Source organism: Emys orbicularis, chromosome 2 (assembly GCF_028017835.1).
Source record: "Emys orbicularis isolate rEmyOrb1 chromosome 2, rEmyOrb1.hap1, whole genome shotgun sequence".
NCBI classification, from domain to species: Eukaryota; Metazoa; Chordata; order Testudines; family Emydidae; genus Emys; species Emys orbicularis.
In genome coordinates, this window is record NC_088684.1 from 223,601,832 (window position 1) to 223,628,592 (window position 26,761).

Consider the following 26,761-nt stretch of genomic DNA (forward strand, 5'->3'; position numbering starts at 1 on the left):
TCCATCTAGTCCAGTATCCTATCTTCCTACAGGTTTCAAAGTAGCAGCCGTGTTAGTCTGTATCCGCAAAAAGAACAGGAGTACTTGTGGCACCTTAGAGACTAACAAATTTATTTCAGCATAAGCTTTCGTGGGCTACAGCTCACTTCTTCGGATGCGTAGAATGGAACACACAGACAGAAGATATTTATACATACAGAGAACATGAAAAGGTGGAAGTACGCATACCAACTGTAAGAGGCCAATCAATTGAGATGAGCTATCAGAAGCAGAAGAAAAAAAACCTTTGAAGTGATAATCGAGATGACCCATAGAAGGTGTGAGGAGAACTTAACATGGGGAAAAAGATTCAATTAGTGTAATGACCCAACCATTCCCAGTCTCTGTTTAAACCTAAGTTAATTGTATCTAATTTGCATATTAATTCGAGTTCAGCAGTCTCTCTTTGGAGTCTGTTTTTGAAGTTTTTTTGTTGCAAAATTGTCACCTTCAAGTCTGTCACTGAGTGGTTAGAGAGGTTGAAGTGTTCTCCCACTGGTTTTTGAATGTTATGATTCCTGATGTCAGATTTGTGTCCATTTATTCTTTTGCGTAGAGACTGTCCGGTTTGGCCAGTGTACATGGCATAGGGGCATTGCTGGCACATGATGGCATATATCATGTTGGTAGATGTGCAGGTGAACGAGCCACTGATGGTGTGGCTGATGTGGTTAGGTCCTATGATGGTGTCACTTGAATAGATATGTGGACAGAGCTGGCATCGGGCTTTGTTGCAAGGATAGGTTCCTGGGTTAGTGTTTATGTCGTATGATGTGCGGTTGCTGGTGAGTATTTGCTTCAGGTTGGGAGGCTGTCTGTAAGCGAGGACTGGTCTGTCTCCCAAGATCTGTGAGAGTGAGGGATCATCTTTCAGGATAGGTTGTAGATCTTTGATGATGCGCTGGAGAGGTTTTAGTTGGGGGCTGAAGGTGACAGCTAGTGGCGTTCTGTTATTTTCTTTGTTGGGCCTGTCCTGTAGTAGGTGGCTTCTGGGTACTCTTCTGGCTCTGTCAATCTGTTTTTTCACTTCAGCAGGTGGGTATTGTAGTTTTAAGAATGCTTGATAGAGATCTTGTAGGTGTTTATCTCTGTCTGAGGGATTGGAGAAAATCCAGTTGTATCTTAGAGCTTGGCTGTAGATAATGGATCGTGTGGTGTGTCCTGGATGGAAGCTGGAGGCATGTAGGTAAGTATAGTGGTCAGTGGGTTTCCGGTATAGGGTGGTGTTTATGTGACCATCGCTTATAAGCACAATAGTGTCTAGGAAATGGACCGCTTGTGTGGATTGGTCTAGGCCGAGGTTGATGGTGGGATGGAAATTGTTAAAATCATGGTGGAATTCCTTGAGGGCTTCTTTTCCATGGGTCCAGATGATGAAGATGTCATCAATGTAGCGCAAGTAGAGTAGGGGTGTTAGGGGACGAGAGCTAAGGAAGCGTTGTTCTAAGTCAGCCATAAAGATGTTGGCATACTGTGGGGCCATGCGGGTACCCATAGCAGTGCCGCTGACTTGAAGGTATATATTGTCCCCAAATGTGAACTAGTTGTGGGTGAGGACAAAGTCACAAAGTTCAGCCACCAGGTTAGCCATGATATTATTTGGGATACTATTCCTGATGGCTTGTAGTCCATCTTTGTGTGGAATGTTGGTGTAGAGGGATTCTACATCCATAGTGGCCAGGATGGTGTTTTCTGGAAGATCACCAATGGACTGTAGTTTCCTCAGGAAGTCAGTGGTGTCTCGAAGATAGCTGGGAGTGCTGGTAGCGTAGGGCCTGAGGAGAGAGTCCACATAGCCAGACAATCCTGCTGTTAAGGTGCCAGTGCTTGAGATGATGGGGCGTCCAGGAGGGAATGAATAGAACAGGGCAATTATTGAGTGATCCATCCCCTGTCATCCAGTCCCAGCTTTTGGCATTCAGATGCTTAGGGATATCCAGAGCATGGGGTTGCATCCCTGACCCTCTCTGGCTAATAGCCATTGATGGGCCTATCCTCCATGAACATATCTAGTTCTTTTTCAACCCACTTATAGTTTTGGCCTCACAACATCCCTGGAAATGAGTTCCACAGGCTGACTGTTCATTGTGTACACAAATGCTTCCTTTTGTTTGTTTTAAACCTGCTACCTATTAATTACATTGGATGACCCCTGGTTCTTGTGTTATGTGCAGGGGTAAATGACACTTCCTTGTTCACTTTCTCCATACCATTCATGATTTCATAGACTTCTATCATATTGCCCTTTAGTCATCTCTTTTCCAAGCTAAACAGTCCCAGTCTTTTTAATTTCTTATCCTATGGAAACTGTTCCATAACCTAATCATTTTTGTTGCCTTTCTCTGTATCTTTTTGAATCCTAATATATCTTTTTTTAGTTGGGGTGACCAAAACTGCACCCAGTATTCAATGTGTGGGCATACCAAGGATTTATATAGCAGCATTATGATATTTAGTATCTTATTATCTATCCCTTTCCTAATGGTTCATTATGATACTTTGTTAGCTTTTTTTTACTGCCGCTTCACATTGAGTGGATGTTTTCAGGGACTATCCGCAATGACTCCAAGATCTCTTTCTTGAGTGGTAACAGCTAATTTAGACCCCATCATTTTGTATGTATGTTGGAATTGTGTTTTCCAATGTGTATTACTTTGCATTTCTCAACATTGAATTTCATCTGCCGTTTTGTTGCCCAGTCACCTGGTTTTGTGAGATCCCTATGTAACTCTTCTGAATCATCTTTGGACTTAACTATCTTGAGTAATTTTGTATCATCTGCAAACTTTGTCACCTCACTGTTTATCCCTTTTTCCAGTTCATTTATGAATACGTTGAACAGCACTGGTCCCAATACAGATCCTTGGGAGAGTCTGCTATTTACCTCTATTCTGAAAATTGACCATTTATTCCTACACTTTGTTTCCTGTCTTTTAACCAGTTACTGATCCATGAGAGGATCTTCTCTCTTATCCCATTACTGCTTACTTTACTTAAGACCCTTTGATGCAGGGCATTTTCAAATACTTTCTGAAAGTCCAAGTACACTATATGTACTGGATCACCCTTATCCATGTTTGTTGACCTCCTCAAAGAATTCTAATAGATTGGTGAGGCATGATTTTTCTTCACAATAGCAGTGTTGACTCTTCCCCAACAAAATGTGCTCATTTATGTGTCTGATAATTCTGTTCTTTACTATAGTTTCAACCAATTTGCCTGGTTCTGAAGTTAGGCTTACCAGCGTGCAATTGCCAGGATCACCCCGGAGCCTTTTTTAAAATCAGCATTACATTAGCTATCTTCCAGTCATCTGGTACAGAGGCTGATTTACATGATAAGTTACATAATACAGTTAGTAGTTCTCCAATTTAATATTTGAGTTCCTTCTTGGGGGAATACCCCCAGGGACCCACATCTCGAAGAACCTCAGTTACTGCACAAGGTGAGTAACCTTCTATTACTGTTTAAATTATTAATTTGTTCCAAAACACCCTTTATCAATACCTCAGTGTGGGACAATTCCTCAGATTTGTCACCTAAAAAGAATGGATCATGCATGGGAATCTCCCTCACAACCTCTGCAGTGAAGGACTGATGCAAAGAATTCATTTAGCTTCTCTGCAACTGTCTTGTCTTTCTTGAGTGCTCCTTTAGCATCTCAACCATCCAGTGGACCCACTGACTGTTTGGCAGGCTTCCTGCTTCTACTGTACTTAAAATTTTGTTTGTTTGTTTTGTCCTCTGGTGCCACTGAGCTTCAGGGAAAAACAGTGCCTGTTGGAGCCACACAAGTACCCTCTCTGGCAATGTTATAAAAGAGCCATATGACCCTAACCAGCCAACCAGAGATATAGAGACCATCTGTTCATGTCTGGAGCTACTTCTGGGGTGTTTGATACAAAAGTCCCTTAATTTCTACAGCTAAACTGTTTGTTAGTTAGTTGGATAGTAACTGGCAGGTAATTTGTGTTGTTGGATTTTTTTTTTTCTGGAACTAAAGTCATCAGACCTTTTGGTGCTGGCCAACCATGCCTCCAAGTCTCAGATAAGAAGGGGAGAATCAAGTGGTGTCTAGTCTTGCTCCATGTTCTCAGATGTATGTGTGGATCTACTATTTGTTCTGCTTGGGGGAAGCTCCTTCCTGTGATTGCTGCTCAGTGTGTGGGGCCTTCACAACCTGAACGTGCACCAATAGGCTGCAGAGGCTCCTTGTCTTCATCACCAAAGAGTCCTTATATGTCTAGACCAACATCAGATCAGCTATCTAACCCTGTGAATATACAGAGCCATCTTAATTTCTAAAGATGGGCACTCAAGGATGACTTCAGTACTGGAAAAAATTGGTGCCAAATAAGGTCCATGGATGTAGTGAGGATGTGGAAGGGGGCACATCCCAACTCTTGAAGAACCATAGTTGGAATGGAAAGTAACCTTTTCTTTCCCATGTGGTCCAGATACATACTAAGGAGATATAAGATAGGCATATTCTCCATATTTTATTTCAATAGTAGAAGTGGTATAAGGATTTTCCAAGTTTTTATGCTTAAGTTATGTTTAACATTACAGGATGCATTATTAGGCTCTACCATGAAAATTTTCAAGGCAACTGATGGTTTAGAGGGCAAATATTTCAAAGATCTGGTTTACCTGGGTACATGTAGTGTAGGTTGCTAAGTAATTCTGGTTAATGTGAAGCTTTGTTGGATTATAAACTTATCATGTGGAGTATAATGTTTGAGCAACAGAGCCTATCTCAAAATCAGAATGCATATTTGCATGTAAAATATAAATTATACCCACTGGAATTTGAAAAATCAGAAATTTTAAAACTTGTGTTGAAATGATCTTACTAAATTTAAAGTCAAGCATATGCATGAAACAAATATATTTTCATACAAATCTAGGTGCCCAGTCATTGAACTGGTGGATGTAGAATTGTATGGCAAAAGTGAAATATTAAAATTATTTAATATAAAAATATTAAAAATATGCTTTGGCTGATTACTGTATATAAATATGCATGCAGAGTAGAGTCTCTCCCCTTCATGTCTGATGAAAAGTTGATGGTGTCACTAATTTATTCCCCTGGAGAAGGAAGAATTCTACTAAGAGATAAAAAAAATGCCATCTTCATCATAAGGTCACATGAAATCCAATTTGGGCATTTATCCAGTTTTGTCCCTTGCCAGTTAGGATGTTTAAAACAATTTCTTCCTACTCTGAAGTTTGACATTTACTGTGTTCAGAGGTCAGATTGTGGGTTACAAAGCTGATACTCTGCTCCTAAACCTTATCCACGCCACCCTCAGTCCCAACTTAAACCCACTTGTCATACATACTTGTCTGCTTTTCCCATATTTAGGCATGGCATGAAACATGTGAGTCTATATTGTAAGTATTGTACTACTATATATATATATATAGAGAGAGAGAGACCTATCTCATAGAACTGGAAGGGACCTTGAAAGGTCATCAAGTCAAGTCAAGTCCAGTCCCCTGCCTTCACTAGCAGGACCAATTTTTTTGCCTCAGATCCCTAAATGGCCCCCTCAAGGATTGAACTCACAACCCTGGGTTTAGTGGGCCAATGCTCAAACCACTGAGCTATCCCTCCCCCCCACATTTTGGATTTTGATCATTTGAATCCATGAAAGAAAAAGCAAGGCAGCCTATTTTTCTTACAATTAAGGAAAGAATTATTCATCATGGGAACAAAGTTAACTTTGTGGCCTCTTATCCTCTTATCTTTAACTTACTTAAACTTATCATGTGTGCTAAAATAGAAGACAAATTGACTATAGAATTATAAATAACCGGATTTGCTGTTGTTGATGCTCCTCCTCCACCATATTGCTATTTCCCCAGCTTCTGTTTCCATTTTATATAAGCATCTGTTATTTAGTGGACTGGCTCAACAGGTGCATTATTTGCACAGAGAGTCTGTATGAAATTCATTTTGAAAGATATGCGGCTCAACAAGTGAAAACTTTTTGTACTTTTGAAGGGATAGGGATCTTGTTCCATAAAAGAAGAAAAGCCTATTTCCTTTTTTGACCCATTCATAAGATTATAGATCTAAGGCTTGTTTACAAAGTATTTTATGAAAAATTGCAGTTGATTCACTGCAAAACATTTATGGTAAAAAGGAATCAATTCTTAAATGTGCCTTTCAAATACATGCTAGGAGCACCCTTAGAATATTTTTAAAAGCTTGGATAGCACTTTGCCACAAATTACAAATATAATTTATCTTTAATATTTCATTTTAAACTGACAGCTTGACAGTTTGCAAGATTTGGTGTTGCATAAGAAGAAACATACTTCCGATCGTTGAACTAAATAGCAACTCTTGTCTTATATAATATTTAAGCAGAAGTCACATTGAAATTAAGTTTTCCACTTCAAATTTTAGAATTTGGTGTATATTGTCTGTTGTGGTTGTCTTAGATGTGTTCTAAGATGTGTCTGAAGGAATAATAAGTGTAAATTAGAATTTTAATGCACATTTTCTGTTTCTTGTCTCCCAAAGGCTCTTTATGTGATATTGGAGCTCTTGTGTTGATGCTTGCATTTGTGCTTATAATTAGTCAGAACTGCAGATGATAATTCTGAAAATCCAGAGGCAGGAAACCAGTTCAGACAACTATGCACATGAGAACTTGAGCTTAATTAGATAATTGTAACGTTTTCTTTATAATGTGAAAAGTGGTACTTGATGACATTCTTCAGGAATAATGAGACAGTGAAGGAGGGAGAAGCTTGCTACAAAAATCAGCTCTTGCATTAGAGTCTATAAGTCTCATTAGATTGTTCCTGAAACAAGTGTTAAAAAATAAAAAATAATTCAGTGCAATTCATAAAGCATTGCCCCAAAATGTATAATAGGCTTTACTCACAGCAAGTTTTTTCCTAATCAGCATAAAAAGATGCATAAAAAGAACAAATCCTAATTGCATTATATCTTTACATGAAATGCTCTCAATGTGATTACACAATGTAATGTTTGTAATTGTGTCCTGCTGAGTGGGAGAAAGAAAATTGTGACTATGATCTAACATTTATTTTTACAATTTATATAACCCATCAATTGAGAGTTACGGCTTCTAATAATCTGTGAAGCTCTAATAATTGCAGTCCACTTATAAATGACAAACGAGTAGTTATAGCCAAAGCCCGGGGCATTCTGCAGAGTGTTAGTGCCAATTTCTATGGCAAAAATGAGTGAGTTCTGCTGCAAATTTTTATACTGTAGGTGCCACAGGATAGCTGTGTTACTAGAATTAAAGATTCTTAAAGTCCTTTTCTGACTGCAGAATTCAAGAGACCCTGAACAGATCTTTGAATTGGGATATATGTATTTAAACAACCACCACTATGTACATATTTCCTGGGAGACTAGTCCACTTTAGGTGCCTAATAAGAGGCAGATATCACACAACATACACTTTCTGTTGAATGTGATATTCCTGTGATGAAGGAATTAGCTGAATTGTTAAAAAATCAACCAGTATGATGACTGGTTTTATAAATATTTTTTCAGGGGATAATTTTATATAGTTTTTAAGTCTCTTTATACTGTACATATTTTCCCCCAATAATTTTCAGACATTCATTTCAGTCGACATTTTACACTCATTTTAATTAATTTAATAAAAAGCTCTGTAAGCTCTAAGACTCTAGGGTCCATTTAGGATCTATCTAAACTACAGCTTTTGAACTTAGTACAGTATACATAATTGTGCCAGAAGCATATTCTTTCCAACACCTTATTTCTCAGGTATCCATTAAATTACATTAAAACTGTGTTCTAACATGATGGAAGCAAGCACAAGTTGGTACATCCACCTAGCAGGGCCGGCGCAACCCATTAGGCGACCTAGGCGGTCGCCTAGGGCGCTACAATTTGGGGGGTGACGACCGCGGTGGTATTTCGGCGGCGGGACCTTCCGCCGCCTCTGTGGGGGGCGGCATTTTGGGGCGGGACCTTCCGCCACCTAGGGCTGCAGAAAAGCTGGCAGTGCTCCTGCCACCTAGCAAAACTGTTTATGGCATAGCCGTCTTGAAATTAGTTGGCCTATTCATCTTCCATGCTTCCAACTCCATATGACCCTGTGCATTTTGAGAATTCTTGGCAGCTATCCCATAGTGCCCTCCACAGTTGGTGCTTGGAACAGGGGATTCTGAAAAGGTCGATATAGCATTCTGGGAGCTTTGCTAAGATATTTCTGGAAATTTTTAGAGCACATTCACCTTTTCATTTATCAGCGACATTAGACCCTTTGGATATGGTTTATATTGGATAGCACTTTTGGTGAACATCGATTACAAATTAAAACTTTACCCATTAGTTTTAAAAAGTGCTCTTTAAAAAAATTACATATTCAGTGAAACACTTATTTACAACTGTTCCATGAGCCTTCATAAAGAATAAATGAGATTCACTTTACTGACGCTTTCCCTAACACCTCCAGCTCCCTGGCGGTAAAAGTAATTTAGATAAATATGCGGCAGTAAAGCTGTAGATGTGTAAGGTACAATACATGCGTATTCTCTAACACAGAGGTGGGCAAACTACGGCCCGCAGGCCACATCCGGCCCGTGGGACCGTCCTGCCCGGCCCGTGAACTCGAGGCTGGACCCCGGCCCCTCCCACGCAGTTGTTCCCCCCCGCAGCCATGCCGCTGCATGGGCAGCACTCTGGGCGGCGGGGTTGCGCGCTTCTCCCGAGTAGCGTGGCAGCATATCTGGCTCCGCTGGGCGGCGCGGCTGCCAGACATGCTGCTCTGAGCGGCATGGTAAGGGAGCCGGGGCCGGGGGGTTGGATAAGGGGCAGGAGGTCACAGGGGGCAGTCAGGGGACAGGGGGCGGTTGGATGGGGCGGAGGTTCTGGTGGGTGGTCAGGGGACCGGGGCGGGGGGGTTGGATAAGCATGGGAGTCCCAGGGGGGCCTGTCAGGGTGCGGGGGCATGGATAGGGGTCAGGGGATGGGGAACAGGGGGGTCTGGATAGGCATGGGTCCCGGGGGGGCTGTCAGGGGTGGGGGTGTGGATAGGGGTCAGAGCAGTCAAGGGACTGGGAGCACGGGGGTTGGATGGGGGTGGGGTCCCAGGGGCAGTTAGGGGCAGGGGGTCCCGGGAGGGGGCGGTTAGGGGACAAGGAGCAGGAGGGGTTGGATGGGTCAGGGTGGGAAGTGGGAGGGGCTGGATAGGGGGTGGGGCCAGGCTGTTTGGGGAGGCACAGCCTTCCCTACTTAGCCCTCCATACAGTTTTGCAACCCCAATGTGGACCTCGGGCCATAAAGTTTGCCCACCCCTGCTCTAACAACTACCAGAGATATACACAAATAGAATAAGAATACAGTGGACAAATATGGGAGTGAAAATATGATAGTGTTCTCACCAGCATGTACTGTCCTAGTCCTGTAAATGCAAAATTCCTCTCATAGTAAAATGATCATCTGCAGTTTTTCCAAAAGATCTGTAGATAATGATGGCATTTGAAATGCTAAACATTTCCCATGTGACTTTTGTATTACGAAAAGACACTGGCAAAAGTTAATCTGAAACCTTTTGTTACCTTCTTTAATGTAATAAAACTGTGATTGACCTAGCTGTAGTTGCCCACTCACAAAAAGACAAGAAAAGATACAATTCGGCATTATGAAGTAAGAGTAAAATTGTAAGTCATTTTGCTTCAGTGGAAACTGCCTTTGTACATAAATGGCTGACATCCTAATAGTTATGATTAGCACTACCATTCATCTAAAACGGGTCTTGTGACAGGCTCCCCACAGGAGGCCGTCTGGAACTGGGGGCCACAGGGGGCCACTGAGCCCGCCTGACTCACCAGCCTGGGCTCCCTTTACACTGTACTGCTGTGACAGGCACTCAAGCCCCCTTCAGCACACATAGAGGTAGGGACATACCCAGCTGCAGCTGCACACAGATGCTGAAATCAGCACTGCATGGGAAGGCTCAGCTAAGGCACCTCACAGTTCCATAAGCATGCACCCCCCTTTGGAGGGTAAACCCAAAATTATACCGTCTTGCGCTGCACAGGGAACTGTACAGCGTAAGCTCATTAAATTTGCCCCCTCCCTCAATGTGGAGGAAGATATGCAACAGCTTTCTGCCCCCAGTTATGATTTCCACACAATGGTTTTAGGCAAAACAAAAACAAGTTTATAAACTATCTATAAAGATAGATTTTAAGTGATAATAATAATAATATAATAATAATAATTAATAATAATACAATAATATAATAATAGAAGGATTTCTACCCTGTGAAAGGAATACCTGGGGGGTTTAATAATATTATTATTATTAAATATTATTATTATTATTATTAAAAACCCCAGGTATTCCTTTCACAGGGTAGAAAACCTTCTAGCCTGGGTCCAGCCCTTCTCCCCTAGTCCAGTCTTTGTTCCTCAGGTGTTTCCAGCAATCTTCTTGAGTGGGGAGTCAGTGAAGAACCACGATGATGTCACTCCCCTGCCTTAAAGAGCTTTGCATATAGCGGGAACCCTTTGTCTCCCCTCTTGGTTCCTATGCCCAGTCAGTGGAAAAACACTGGTATTCCAAGATGGAGTCCAGTACCAGGTGATCTGGTCACATGCCCCTGTAGGGTCAGAGCAGCCATAACTCAGAGGCTGTTTGTAGTGTCCTCAAGAAGGCTCGCCAGTGGGCGATTAGCTTCTTCTAAGACCTATTGTTCTCCCTAAAGACCCTTCCCAGCCAGCCGTCTAGCCTGATTGCATTCTGCCTAGTGGGCATTCCCCAGGTGTAAACATATTTGTAATACAGATTTATAGTCAATATTCCTAGCTTCAGATACAAAAATGATACACGCATACAAATAGGACCTTTTCAATGATATCTCACATGACCTATCTTGGATAAAATACATCATAGTTATGCCATAATCATATCATAACAATATCTCTATGAAGAATATGGGGCATAGTTTCATATTGATGGTTTTGCAGATTTCTTTGGGCAAAGAAAACCATAGTCTTAAAATGTGTCCCAACGTTATCTCAATATTTTCTTAGTTCCCAAGCATGTGATTGTTGCCTTTCTTTTTAAAAACAACTTTTACAGTTTCAGAAATCTTTACTAATCAAATGTCCTATTCTGTAAAGAGAGTATCTTCTTCCGTTATTCACTTTTATTGACAGTTATCCTTTATGGCCTGTTAATTTTTCTTAAGTAATTGAAAAGTTTTGCCCCTTCTCTCCCATTTTAAAAAAAAGAAAATACTAAAAAAGGCCTCAAATACAGACTTTAATCTTTTGTTTGTTGAGCCCAGATGTGCCCAATTTTCAAACTTGGTTGACTGTCAGATTTATCTCAGGGTATGTCCACGCTTCAAACTGCGAGTATGAATTCCAGCTTGAGGAGACATATCTGTGCTAGTTCCAATCTAGCTAACGCACTAAAAATAGCATATAGCCACAGCAGTGCAAGCAGCAGGAGGGGCTACCTGCCCCAAGTGTACCCAGCAGACACGTTACGTAGAAATTCAAGCCAGCTAGCCCCTCCCATTTGTGTTGCCATGGCTGCACTCTATTTTTAGTGCACTAGCTCGATAGGAGCTAGCGCAAGAATGTCTCCTCAAGCTGGAAATGACACCCCCAGCTCAAAGGATAGAGGTATCCAAGCCCATGTCTGTTCTGTGTTCATCCTTGTGATATGTCCAGAAACCTTCAACGAATATCTGTGGTTACACCATGCTAGTGCAAAATCCCTAGCTTGATATAAATTAAAAGAAGGGGACCACTTTGGCACTGGAGCTGCAATTCCAACCTCTCCTGTTTTTCAGAGCTGATGAGGAATAATTTCTTTCTTAATGGAAAGCTTTGGTAATCTTGAAGAGGCAACTGTTACCAGATTTGCCTGTTACTTTGGGGTACACTCATTTATTAGGGTTATTCTTCTGGGGAGGGGAGGTTCTGTAATTCTATTAATGTACTGCTTGTGTCACTTGTGTTTTCATATGGAGCTCTACTTCTCACTTCTGCAAGTCTCTGTCCAATGGAGCTATCCTGCAGGACCTAGGTTCCCCAGGGCTGGGTTCCTCCAGTCCCAGAACCAGATGAACACACACACACACACACACACACACACACACATTAAGGCCTGGTCTACACTATGACTTTAATTCGGATTTAGCAGCGTTAAATCGAATTAACCCTGCACCCGTCCACACAATGAAGCCATTTATTTCGAAATAAAGGGCTCTTAAAATCGATTTCTGTACTCCACCCCGACGAGCGGAGTAGCGCCAAAATCGATATTGTCATTTCGAATTAGGGTTAGTGTGGCCGCAATTCGATGGTATTGGCCTCCGGGAGCTATCCCACAGTGCACCATTGTGACGGCTCTGGACAGCAATCTGAACTAGGATGCACTGGCCAGGTAGACAGGAAAAGCCCCGCGAACATTTGAATTTCATTTCCTGTTTGCCCAGCGTGGAGAGCACAGGTGACCACAGATAGCTCATCAACACAGGTAACCATGCAGGCCGATAATCAAAAAAGAGCACCAGCATGGACCGTACGGGAGGTACTGGATCTGATCGCTATATGGGGAGAGGATTCAGTGCTAGCAGAACTTCGTTCGAAAAGACGAAATGCCAAAACTTTTGAAAACATCTCCAAGGGCATGATGGAGAGAGGCCACAATAGGGACTCAGAGCAGTGCCGCGTGAAAGTCAAGGAGCTCAGACAAGCCTATCAAAAAACAAAGGAGGCAACCGGTCGCTCCAGGTCAGAGCCGCGGACATGCCGCTTCTACGCCGAGCTGCATGCAGTTCTAGGGGGGGCTGCCACCACTACCCCATCTCTGACCGTGGATTCCGAGGTGGGGATAATCTCATCAGCTACACCTGAGGATTCTGCGGACGGGGAATAGGAGGAGGAGGAGGACGACGAGCTTGCAGAGAGCACCCAGCACTCCGTTCTCCCCAACAGCCAGGATCTTTTTCTCAGCCTGACTGAAGTACCCTCCCAAGCCAGTATCCAAGACGACGACCCCATGGAAGGGACCTCAGGTGAGTTTACCTTTTAAAATATAAAACTTGTATTAAAAGCAAGCGTTTTTTAATGATTACTTTGCCCTGAGGACTTGGGATGCATTCGCGGCCAGTACAGCTACTGGAAAAGTCTGTTAACGTGTCTGGGGATGGAGCAGAAATCCTCCAGGGACATCTCCATGAAGCTCTCCTGGAGGTACTCCAAAAGCCTTGCCACAAGGTTTCTGGGCAGTGCAGCCTTATTCCGTCCTCCATGGTAGGACACTTGACCGCGCCATGCTTGCAGCAAGTAATCTGATATCATTGCATGACAAAGCCTGGCAGCGTATGGTCCCGGTGTTTGCTGGCATTCAAGCAACATCCGTTCTTTATCTCGCTGTGTAATCCTCAGGAGAGTGATATCGCTCATGGTAACCTGGTTGAAATACGGGAATTTAATTAAGAGGACAGAGGTGGCCGTTCCTACTGGGCTGTTTGCCTGTGGCTGAAAAGAAATCCTTCCCTGCAGTTAGCCAAGCGCGGGGGTGGGGGTGGGGGGAAAGGGGGCGGAATTGGCCCAGAGCTTTTTGCGTTTGGCTAGCAGGGATCTTCCCAGATACCAGCCACGCGGTGGGGGGAGGGATAAAGCGATCATCCAGAGAATTGGATGGGGGGGGTTAGTTTGTTTTCTGCTGCTGAAGGTTAACAGGAAAACCGCAGCACTCAACAGGCTTTGCTTGGTATGTGGGAAAGGAGGGCGCAGAAGCCGAAAGACAATGGCTTACCATGGCCGCATGCAAGCCGAATTCTGTTGCCCGGACCTGCGTCTGTGATCTCTAGCAGCAAAGCCACAGGCACTCAATATTAAGAGGCAAAATGAGACCTTGCACAGAAATCACATGTGCTATGTAATGTGAATAGTGTTGGTCACCGTGAAAGAGTATAAGCATTGTTCTGCAAAATGTATCTTTTTAAAAACTTCTCTCCTTTTTTCCCTCCCTCCAGCAGCTGCAAATTCTTCAAGCCTCCCTCCTCCGTCCCAAAGGCTATCTCAGATAAGGCATCGGAAAAAGAAGACGCGAGACGAGATGTTCGCAGAAATCATGGAATCCACCCGCAGTGAAAGAGCTCATCTGAATGAGTGGAAGGACACGGTTTCAAAGTATAGGAAAGAAGCCAGTGAACGTGAGGACAGGAGGGACCAACGTGAGGACAGGAGGGACCAATGTGAGGAGAGGAGAGACGCTCGAGATGAGAGGTGGCGGCAGGAAGATCAGAGGAGGCAGGATGCAACGCTGGGGCTGCTGCGTGAGCAAACAGACATGCTCCGGCGTCTGGTGGAGCTTCAGGAACGGCAGCAGGATAACAGAGTGCCGCTACAGCCCCGGTATCACCCCCTTCCCCCCTCCCCATGTTCCATAGCCTCCTCACCCAGACGTGTAAGAACGCGGGGGAGGGGGGGGGAGGCTCTGTACACCCTCCCATTCCACCCCAGTGGACAGCCCAAGCAAAAGGCTGTCATTTTTTTAACCTTTTTTAAGTGGCCTTTTCCTTCCCGCCGATCCTCCTCCCAAACCCCACCTGGGTTCTCTCCCTCTTTTTATAATCAGTTAATAAAGAATAAATGATTTTTAAATGATAGTGACTTTATTTCCTTTGAAAGCAAGCTGGGGGAAGGGAAAGGGTGGGTTCCTTACAGAGAATGAGTCAATAAAGGGGGTGGGTTCTCATGAAGGAGAAACAAACAGAAATTTCACACTGTGGCCTGGTCAGTCATGAAACTGGTTTTCAAAGCTTCTCTGATGCGCCGCGCTTCCTCGTGTGCTCTTCTAATTGCCCTGGTGTCTGGCTGCGCGTAATCAGCAGCCAGGCGATTTGCCTCAGCCTCCCACCCCGCCATAAAGGTCTCCCCCTTACTTTCACAGAGATTGTGGAGCACACAGCATGCAGAAATAACAATGGGGATATTGGTTTGGCTGAGGTCTGAGTGAGTCAGTAACGATCGCCAGCAACCTTTTAAACGGCCAAATGCACATTCTACCACCATTCTGCACTTGCTCAGCCTGTAGTTGAACAGCTCCTGACTCCTGTCCAGGCTGCCTGTGTATGGCTTCATGAGCCATGGCATTAAGGGGTAGGCTGGGTCCCCAATAATAACTATTGGCATTTCAACATCCCCAACAGTTATTTTCTGGTCCGGGAAGTAAGTCCCTTGCTGCAGCCATTTAAACAGAGTAGTGTTCCTGAAGACGCGAGCATCATGAACCCTTCCCGGCCAGCCCACGTTGATGTTGGTGAAACGTCCCTTGTGATCCACAAGTGCTTGCAGCACAATTGAAAAGTACCCCTTGCGGTTTATGTACTGGGTACCCTGGTTCTCCGGTGCCAAGATAGGGATATGGGTTCCATCTATCGCCCCACCACAGTTAGGGAATCCCATTGCAGCAAAGCCATCCACTATGACCTGCACATTTCCCAGAGTCACTACCTTTCGTAGCAGCACCTCAGTGATTGCTTTGGCTACTTGCATCACAGCAGCCCCCACAGTAGATTTGCCCACTCCAAATTGATTCCCGACTGACCGGTAGCTGTCTGGCGTTGCAAGCTTCCACAGGGCTATCGCCACTTGCTTCTCAACTGTGAGGGCTGCTCTCATCTTGGTATTCTGGCGTTTCAGGGCAGGGAACAGCAAGTCACAAAGTTCCATGAAAGTGCCCTTACGCATGCGAAAGTTTCGCAGCCACTGGGAATCGTCCCACACCTGCAACACTATGCGGTCCCACCAGTCTGTGCTTGTTTCCCGGGCCCAGAATCGGCGTTCCATGGATAGAACCTGCCCCATTAACAACATGATTTCCAAAGCACTGGGGCCCGCCGTTTGAGAGAATTCTGTGTCCATGTCCATGTCCATGTCCTCATCACGCTTGTCGCTGCGCTGCCGTCGCCGCCGCCTCCTCGCCTCGTTTTTCTGGTCCTGGCTCAGCATAAACTGCACGAGAATGCGCGAGGTGTTTACAATGTTCATGACTGCTGTCTTGAGCTGAGCAGGCTCCATGCTTGCCGTGGTATGGAGTCTGCAGTGTTCACCCAGGAAAAAAGGCGCGAAATGGTTGTCTGCCGTTGCTTTCATGGAGGGAGGGGTGAGGCTGTACCCAGAACCACCTGCGACAATGTTTTTTGTCCCATCAGGCACTGGGATCTCAGCCCAGAATTCCAATGGGTGGGGGAGACTGCGGGAACTATGGGATAGCTATGGGATAGCTACCCACAGTGCAGCGCTCCAGAAATCGACGCTAGCCCCGGTACATGGACGCACACCGCCGAATTAATGTGCTTAGTGTGGCCGCATACATTCGACTTTATACAATCTGTTTCCAAAATTTGAATTATATAAATTCGGATTAATCCCGTAGTGTAGACCTACCCTAACAGAGCAAGTCTGAGTGGACCGGGTCAATCATGACTTTCAAGCTGACCCCTTATTTGTCCCTGGACTCAGTGGGATGGGCCAAGCAGCACTTTCAAGCTGCCACCCTTATGTGCCAAAGGTACCGCACCGGAACAGAGTAAGGCTGAGCAGGCTGGGTCGAACAGCACTTCCAGGCTGCCACCCTTATATGCCCCTGGACTCAGTACACTCCCCTCATGGTGGCAAAGGATTTATTACATTGTAAAGTTGCAAACTAAAAGTAATAAAAGTGCTCTCCCCCACCTGTCCCACATATGGTGTGTAAAATCTCTTGGAAGTGAGGTGATTAATTTTTTATAGACTCTTGAGGTATAGTGTGTCTGTAAGTGTTCTGTTTTAAGAAGCAATAAGAAGAAAACACACATACACAATTTACCAAAAAAACACAATCAAATGAGAAGTTTGAAATGAATTAAAGTATTGAATTTCTTAGTGATAAATTTTAAAATAAAAAACTGTAAGAGCAAAGTTTCCAATTCTTGATTGAAAATCCTCTTTCAGCTCCAGCACTTTAGGGGTAAAGAGAGTATCCCCTAAAAGCTTGTGGGGTGAGAAATGCAAAGGGCTGTCACCAATGTTCACCGTGCCTCTTTATTTAATCTGTCAGTTTTGTGGGTCCTGTTCCTTCTCTTTCATTGCTTTTAATAGTAATTATGAAGCTGTAATTCCATCTGGGTATTTGTAGTTTGCAGTATACTATATCAAGAAAAATATGATGCGGCAACTGCTTTTCTGTTTTTCCTTTTCCTTCTGTGGAATGGTGCTGATGGCAAAAAGATGTATTTTCATTAAGTTTCATGTGTTTTTTCCTTCTGAGGTTCAAACAGAAAACTGAATATAAACTAGCTGTTTCTTTTAATATTGCTCTCCATCCACTCAATAAACATCATAACAGCTTAGTAAGTTCAGGGATTTATCATTTGAGTATAAATGGGGCCATCTGGCTCATATAAAATTAGAGATGGAGCCCAGACTGGAACAGCACATCAGAATCCCCTCAGACTTTGAGAATGCTTGTGTCCAGAAATGAACTTCATGACTTCTACTCATCTCTACATTGAAAAAGAGTCAATTGGAAGATGAATTAACTCTGTCGATATGGTTCAAGACTGAAAGGGTTGCCCCCTTTGTCTCCAGCCAGCTTCTCCTGAGAACAAGAAATGAAATTGGTCCCACTGTCCCTGTGGACTGCCTATGGTGCTGGATCAGGATTTAGAAAACAGGCAAAAATTCAAATATGCACAGCAATGGATTGAGCAGTGTCCAAGTGATCACAGAACAATGACAGTGGTTCATAACTGAGTACAGAGCTCAGTCAAACCAAAATAAAAATTTAATCATTTTAAGAAAAATCGTGTCCACCTTTTTCTCTTTCTTTTGTTCACTAGATGCTGCTCCTTATTTTCCATTGCCCAGGACTTTGGTTTACTGAGCTCATAGCTTGCCAGATTACTGGAACCAATCTGAAATTTTGCCCAAAACAAGAAAGAAACCTATAGTAAGATTTCTAATCTATCTGTCTAGGTTCTTATATAACGTGCATCACTGTGGTGTCTGACGGTGAAATTCACCACAGTATACAGACAGCATAAGGCCTATGCAACACTTAAATTTATGCCATTTATGCCTTATTTTGAGGGATTAAGTGGGATTTAAGTGATGCATAGTCCTATGTGGATCATTTGCACAAGAATGAATTTCACCTTGAGTTAATCGTGAATTTTGCACATACATCTCTCTCATTCCTCCAATCAGCAGAACCTAGAGTTTGGGTGGAGTTTTTCTTTTGTTTTTTCTTTAGTTTTTTGTAGTTTTGTTGTGGGAAGACTTAAGTCTAAGAAGTGAGTTTGGCAGTTTACTCTGAAAATGCTGATGTTCTGGTCATCCTAATATTTTTTGGGAGTGAGTTTTGGATTGGTAGGGCAGTTATTGAGAAAGCTCCATCTTCCACATGAGGTTAATGCTTGATGTTGATGGTTCCATTGTTCAGTGGAGCGTAGCTGTTGTAGAAGGTCACTTGGGTTCACTTTTCAAATTCTAGTGTGTCTTTGGTCAATGTTGACATTGGTAGAACCTTCAGCAGTCTTCAAGACTTCCAAACAATCTGTCTACTAGTCATGAGTAAGGCTACATTTATGTCACAGAATCCGTGACTTCCAGAGACATCCATGACGTTTTCAGCTTCAGCCCATGGGGCTGCAGGACTGGAGCTTGCAGCCAGTTGCTTCAATAATTGTATTTGTGATGTCCCGGGTCTCAAACCCAGCACTGTAAGTTCCCACACAGCCGCTGCAGCCTGGCCTCCACCCAGTGTCTGATAAAATCTGGTGGGCTGAGGAGCTAGTAGGACTACAGTGTCAGCCAAGGCACCACCCTGATCCGAGGAGTACCTGGCTCCACCAATTGGTCCAACCATGTTATTTAAGCCAGAAGGAGGCACAGGAAGTTGTCTGAGCAATAAGGTGATATGCAAAATATAAACAATGTAAACTGTGCAAAGTTAATCAGATGTTTAAAATTCAGTTTGAGCAGCTTTTTAAAAATCATGAGTCAGGCCTGCAAAAATCATAAGTTTGACTTAAAATCATTAGATCTAAAATATTTTGGCTGTTCTTTTTATTTTCCTTCTGATTTGTGTTTTTAGGAGTCACAAAAGCTAGAAACTGTTTTTTTTTTTTAATGAAAGCTGAAATTCTCATGTACTCCTGTGATTCCAGGAGCTGGGGCTTTAAAATAAAACACTAAATCTGGTGATACTTATGATAAAAATGTGAGAAACTCTGTTTTATCTAATATCAGTTAGGCATTTTAAAAAATAATTTATAACCTAGTATTTTCCAATTAAAGTGATGACTAGAATGGAAGATTGTAGAACTCATACAATAGGTTTATTTTTATTGGGCACCAACAATGTGCTTACCATTGTACAAGCGGAGTAAGGCAAGGTTTTCCCCTCAAGAAGCTCACTGTCCAGTTATGTTGCCAGATTCATGTTTGTCTCTGTGAACAGATCCAGGTTAATGTACAGAATGACCATTTACCAAAAGCCTCATAATGAATTGAAAGTCACTGTGAGGAATAACTAAAAGCCATTTATAAAAAGAGTGTTATGTTCTAACACTGTTTTTTTCTCCGTGATTATGCAGAGATGGCAACAGTTGAAAGAAAGTTGCCAGCTAACCCTCACCCACAAATTTGTACCTTTGCTAATCAATTTGATCAGAAAACTAATAACCAATCAATCCTACTCACTTCCCGACAGCATGCCCACAAGTCCAGTTTCCTGTTGTTGTAGTTACGTTGTTAAGGTATCCCTTTTCGCTTCATTTGAAAACCAATCTTGTTTCTTTTATTTTATACATACCAGCATGCCTTCTAGCATTTAACTTCATCTTGACTTGCAACAGTAACTTCAATTTACACAGTGCCTTTTCATGCCAAAACATCTCAAGGCATTTTACTAAAGATGTCAGTAACTTAATCATACAGTCGGTAGTTCCAAGTTCTACGTTATTAGCTGAAAACAAAGGAAAAAACAAGTGAGGTCAGGCTGATTTTAAGAGTGAAAGAATGGCTGCATCCTTGACATCTCTGGTTTGCAGAGAAAAGGTGCTAAATGAAAGAAACTACCACGTAATTTGACATTTACTTGATGAGATATGAAACCCAGAATCAGGTTACCTTGATTGTCATAAATTGTGACCACATCACAGCAAGAGCATAGTCCAAAATTCTGAAGGGCTTTGTTAACTGAGACAGCACCTGGCATCTCATTAGCAACCAGTTTAAATGAGCCCAAACTGAAATTATTTACTTCCTCCATCTACTGTAAATAGGATCTTAGTAGCAGAACTATTTTTTTATCAATTTTAGTCTGTTAATTGTGCAAGCAGCAATATCAGAAATAGTGCATTACTGAAGTCTAAACAAGAGAGAACAAAAGGTATTGTTTTATCACAAGAGTAGCAAAATTACATCCTGTAATGTTCCTAATGTAGTACAGTAGAACCTCAGAGTTACAAACGTCTCAGGAATGGAGGTTGTTCATAACTCTGAAATGTTCATAACTCTGAACAAAATATTATTGTTATTTCACAAGTTTACAACTGAACATTGACTTAATACAGCTTTGAAACTTTACTATGCAGAAGAAAAATGCTGCGTTAACGATCTTAATTTAAATGAAACAAGCACAGAAAGTTTCCTTACCTTGTCAAATCTTTTATTAAATTCCCCCCCTCCTTTTTTAGTACTTTATGTTTAACACAATACTGTACTTTATTTGCTTTTTTTGGTTTCTGCTGCTGCCTGATTGCATACTTGTTCCAAATGAGGTGTCTGGTTGACTGGTCAGTTCATAACTGTGTTTGTAACTCAGAAGTTCTGCTATAGTATTTTTGTCACAGTAGACCTGTAATTCAGATTTTGGAGCAGCACAGCATTTGACAATGCATGTGTTAATAACATTGGTACATCATATATCACACAAGCAAAATCTGAGTGCAGTAGTTTAATTTAATCCATTAAACCAACAGTTATTATGAAGGGACAACTGAACAAACCTTTACACCACTAGTGTCTTGAGCACAAATGTTACAGAAATGAAATAGCTATCAGTTACACTTGTACCTACAGTATTTAAGCAATGAGAAAGTAAATGCTTTCATTTGCAAGCAATTATCTGATCTATCAAAATTCATTGTAGAGCACAGTGAATAACTAGCAACAAATAATTTATTCAAATGTAGCCTATTTTTGCTTGATTAATATCAACAAACAAGGATTTCTCCAAATGCATTCATTATTCAAATTTATTAACAAATATCTTTGATTTTTTTTTAATTATTGTTAATATTCCAAATTTGAACTGTGTTGCTTAAATATAATTAGTCAGTTGAGTTGCGTGGTATTGATTCACAACTGGACGAGAAAGCAAGCACTCCTGGAATGAATAAATACTTGTGCAAAATTTAAATCCTGTTTCCACAAATACTCCCACGTGTAACCTGAAATTTGCTTTTTGAAACATGTTTGCCAATAAAACTTGATTGTGAAAAGTGACCACCTTAGAGGAGTAAGAACTTAGTAAATCAAATGTATTTAAAATTCAAACTAATAGATTTTGATTTTATTTTAGTTAATTTTGCATTATTCAGTGATCTATAGTATGTTGTATTTCTGTAAGATTGTGGAATTATAACCAGGCATCATTAGATAAAGTGATGACATTTCTTGATGCACAAGTAGTAATACATCACAAACTTAAAATGGTATTATGCTTTTTAAGAAATGGTAACTGATTGCTTTTGTTTTCTGTGTTTACATATTGATATCAATAACTCCGTATTTTCTACACCTGATCTTTTCTCCTACCTTCAGTGAGTATTAAATTGTATTTATTTTTATTTAGTCCTGAAGTTGTAAAGAGTGAACCATATGGCGAGAAGGCTGATGTCTGGGCTGCGGGGTGCATTCTTTATCAGATGGCAACTCTGAAGCCACCTTTTTACAGCACCAATATGCTCTCCTTGGCAACTAAAGTACGCAGGTTTGCTAGATCAAACTGCAGTTATTTTTGCATGCACCTACTGGGTCCCCCAGGGTTCAAATATATGATTGTAGAAGACAAGCTACTTTACAGTACAAAAATGTGAATGAGTAGAAGTAAAATCTGGGTGTGGACCACTAGAAGTTACACTCTATACACAGTAGCATCTTACAGTTTAATTACCAATACATTTTTACCCTATCATTTGATGGTAGGATCTTTAGATTCTAAAGGTTTCTGATGGTACTATAGGGTTGGATTTACAATAGGGCATGCATTACTAGCAGTCTAGAACATTATCATAGATAAAAGATATTTCATTTTTGTGTAAATTTCACGCTGACTCACCCTGTTGTTCTTTAGCCCACAGTTACTTAATATTATATTAATCTGTTTATCTGATAACAAGTTCTGCATTAGAAGAAATGCTCCAAAGTTTCTTTATGTACTTATACTGGTGATGTAATGTCTGTCATGTTGTTCCAAGGAAAAACATTAATCACACAGACTTCCATGTGTATAATGGAATATCTTTATTTTCTTCACTCTCACCTATTTATTTTGCAGATAGTAGAGGCTATGTATGAACCAGTGCCAGAAGGAGTTTACTCTGAAAAATTGTCAGTTACTATTAAAAGGTAATTACTCATGTAGTTTTATTTCTCAATCTTACCAGAAAGGTGCTTTGTTTTGTACATTTTCATTAATACAGATGGCAATGTAACAACTTACTGACTTTAATAATCTTCAGTTTTTGTCTCTGAATGTAAAAGGACTTCAGGGTTAAAGGAAGAAAGAGAGATGTGCTCACACTGCTAATAAGACATATAAGACGTGCCACTATCATCAGCATGTCTAGCCCTGTAATATTGGTTCCTCTTGTAAATGGTTTATTGGTTGCATGTTTCCTTTTTTATAATTAAAAAGTGCCTGATAGGTAGAGCCGTGTAATAAAATGAGTCTCCCAGTGCCTCTTTTTAAGATATTGCATGTTTCCATATTCTGCAAATTATAATGGAATGTGCATTTGTTTCTACTGATACAGGAGTTTTTTTAGAAATGTTTTAAATTCAGGATGTTTCTCTTGTATTTATCTTCATGTAATGAGAAGCATTTATGAATGTACAGTTTGTAAACATATATCTATAGATCAGAGTTACCTCTGTTGTATCCCTTGATTTTCTTTTTCTCAGCCAATGGGGGCTGCGGGAAACGGCGCGGGCCGAGGGATGAGCTGGCCGCCCTTCCTGCAGCCTCCGTTGGCCTGGAGCGGCGAACCGTGGCCAGTGGGAGCTGCGATCGGCCGAACCTGCGGACGCGGCAGGTAAACTAACCGGCCCAGCCTGCCAGGGACTTTCCCTGAACAAGCGGCGGGACCGGCTTTGAGAACCACTGTTCTAATTCAGTCGCCTGCACTCAAGACAGGGCTAAGTACTTAGATCATCCGTAATGGGTGTTTGTCTAACCTGCTCTTAAAAAATCTCCAGTGATGAAGATTCCACAACCTCCCTAGGCAATTTATTCCAGTGCTTAACCACCCTGACAGTTAGGAAGTTTTTCCTAATGTCCAACCTAAACCTCCCTTGCTGCAATTTAAGCCCATTGCTTCTTGTCCTGGTCTCAAAGGTTAAATAGAACAATTTTTCTCCCTCCTCCTTGTAACAACCTTGAAAACTGTTATCGTGTCCCCTCTCAGTCTTCTCTTCTCCAGACTAAACAAACCAATTTTTTTTTCAATCTTCCCTCATAGGCCATGTTTTCTAGATATTTAATAATTGTTGTTGCTCTTCTCTGGACTCTCTCCAGTTCATCCACATCTTTCCCAAAATGTGGCACCCAGAACTGGATACAATACTCCAGTTGAGGCCTAATCATTGCAGAGTAGAGCAGAAGAATTAGTTCTTGTTGCTTACAACACTCATGCTAATACATCTCAGAATGATGTTTACTTTTTTTGCAACAGTGTTACACTGTTGACTCATACAGTATTTAGCTTGTGGCCCACTATGACTGGTGATAATGGGCAAGGCAAGAAGTACACAGTTTGAGTTTGTGCACTTCTGAGCAGCTTCAGCTCACCTTGCCTCCCTTTAAAAAAAATCAACCTGGAACAAAAATGCTTCTGCTTTCTCCCTCAAATGTGGGATTCTGCCTCCAAAAAAGTCAAACTGACCCCACAAAAGGAAGACTTGGGTCCTATATCAGTATCATTTCTATACATAGAGTTCCTGTTCTCTCATGGCCGTGAACGGTGAGAAATTCTAGCTTTATGTCTAGGCTTAGCAGAATTCAATTTTTATTTTTTTTATAATTTTGACAGATACTATTGATGTTTATTGTTAAATGGTTTTTTAGATTTTTATTGATTTACATTTTCACAGTTGTGGAAAATTATCAGGGGGGTCAAGCAATAGGGGTCAGACAATAATTATATAATGACAGGAGATGTTGACATTCAAAGAGCTAAAGATTTAGAACTGTTAAAACACGAATTGTCAACATCACATGTCAGAACATAGATAGTAAATAGCCTTAAATCAAACTCTGAGTTCTCAAGGAGCACTTTTCTTACTGTGCCTGTCTGTACATTTAGATTATTATCAATGGAAGTATTTTTTTTTTTTGGTCAGTTTGTGTGTGTATGGTGAAATTGATATTTACCAACATTTACCAGTAAAAATCTAAACTTTCCAAGCCTATTGATGTATTTGAAAAGTTAGAATCCCAGCTTTCCAGTAGGATTCAAACTCTAGCTTGAAACGGTCCTGACATAAATTACTTTCAAGTCATGCCATTTTTAAGGCATAAAAACATATTTTTGGTTGTTTTCAAAGGGTTTTATGGCACCCTCCTGATCCCTGAACAGTTAGTTTCATGGTAACTAAGGGAGCCTGGCTATACAAGTGAAAGAAGATAAAAAACAATAACATTTCTAAAATAGGTATGGGGTTTTGTAGCATATGTGGCACATTCTGGCACTCATTTGGAATGACTTGCATTACTCACTTACTGCTCACCACTTAACAATTATGCAGTCATCCCAGATGTATCCTGATAATACCTTCATGCCTCATCGTGCCATAATCATGTATTCATTCTGTCTCTTTCTGACTGGATCAGATCCTCATGGTGACTTCAAGGGAGCTATCCCTTTTCACAGTGCTGAGGATCTGTCCCTTTATGTCTTTCCTCCTCCCTCTTATTCATAAATACATAATAATACTTCAAAATTTGTAAAAGGAAGTATCTGATTGGTTGAGGGCCCACTATTTAGTTACCCTTTATAACTATACACACAGTGACTACTGTAACCTGTTCACTGATAATCCCATATAATTATCAATATAACTGAACTTTTCATCACTTTATCCACATTCTAATAAATTGTAATCGATAATTATATGAAATATAATTTCATATAACAGATAATTATATGAAAGAAGCTGGGAATAAGGTGTCACTAGCACAAATACTCTGTTTGGGTGATATTAACAGTTTTGGCAAGCATAAAATAAACCAGATAAATATTCTGCATTCCTTAATATTGGTCAACTGAAGTATTTTGTTCAGTTTTTGCTTCATACTTTCAAAGAGATTTAGACAAAATGAAAAGAGTTCAAGGAAAACAGCAAAAATAAGAGATGTGGAAAATAAGATCTATGAGTAAAAGTTAAGAGGGCTGGACATGTTCACTCCAGATGATTGAGATGTGATCTCTGTCCATAATAGGGATGCTATAAATAAGCCAGGTATCAGTTTTTCAGCCAATGAGGAGCAAAGAAACAATGGCTTTATGTTGCAATTAGTAATTTATGTTCAGTATTTCAGGTAAAATTTGTAAATATAAGAACTTGTTGCCAGAGGAAGTTGTGAAATCACAGTCATGATTATATTCATGGTTAAATATCCATCTTTTAGATGTTCAGTAGTAAATAAACCAGTTCTGCCATGATGCAGGGGAAATGGATTAATGACCCACTAGAGGTCCTTTCCAGCTCACATGATTCTTGGAAATTCTCACAAATTTCACTGGATTGAAGTGAAGAAAATAAACTTCCCTTTGATTGCCATTTTTTAAAACAGCAAATAAGCCTGCATCTGTTAAAAGGAAAAGAATGCAAAAGTTTGAATAAAACCAGGGAGGAACAAAATGACATGCACCATAATGATCTTGAACAATTGACACAGAGAGAGATTTAAATGGACTTGTTTTCTCAAATATTGTATAAAACATCTTATAAGGTATTACTATAAATGTAGGATATGTTTATTAAAATAGCACTCTTTTAGGAAAAACAAAATCATTTTCTGAAATTTTCCCTTCAAGAAGTGTGTTTGATTCATGTACACACATACCTGAACTCAGCTGGTTGAAAGTACTTTGGGGGCAGATCCTCAGCTGCTGTCAATTGTCCTCTGCTCTGCCACTCTTCTTTCAGTATCAGATGTAGACCTTGTCATATATTATTAACATATAATGCTGCCCTACAGTTAACTGCAGTATATGAGACAATACTGAATGTGAGAACACTGCTTAAAATTTACCACTATGAAGACTTTTGCAATAATATTTTTATAAACTAGTTAGCAGATGTTCTCACTTTGTACTGAAGTGCTCTGTACCAGTTGAACACTGTATGCAATTGTTTGTTTGGTTTTTATTCATTTTTGGAATTTCAAGCTGC

The 26,761-nt window shown here is 41.2% G+C and overlaps 1 protein-coding gene across 3 annotated transcripts in view; it reads left to right on the plus strand.

Moving 5' to 3' along the window:
* NEK10 (NIMA related kinase 10) overlaps positions 1–26,761 on the plus strand; it is a 141,805-nt gene that overhangs the window by 67,383 nt on the left and 47,661 nt on the right. For 2 of the 3 annotated variants that reach the window (XM_065399062.1, XM_065399061.1), the window contains 2 exons: positions 21,939–22,068; positions 22,644–22,714. The exons of the other annotated variant lie outside the window; for it this stretch is intronic. In XM_065399062.1, coding sequence (XP_065255134.1) covers positions 21,939–22,068; positions 22,644–22,714 — 201 coding nt within the window. The remainder of the gene's footprint in view (positions 1–21,938; positions 22,069–22,643; positions 22,715–26,761) is intronic. 3 annotated transcript variants of the gene reach the window in all.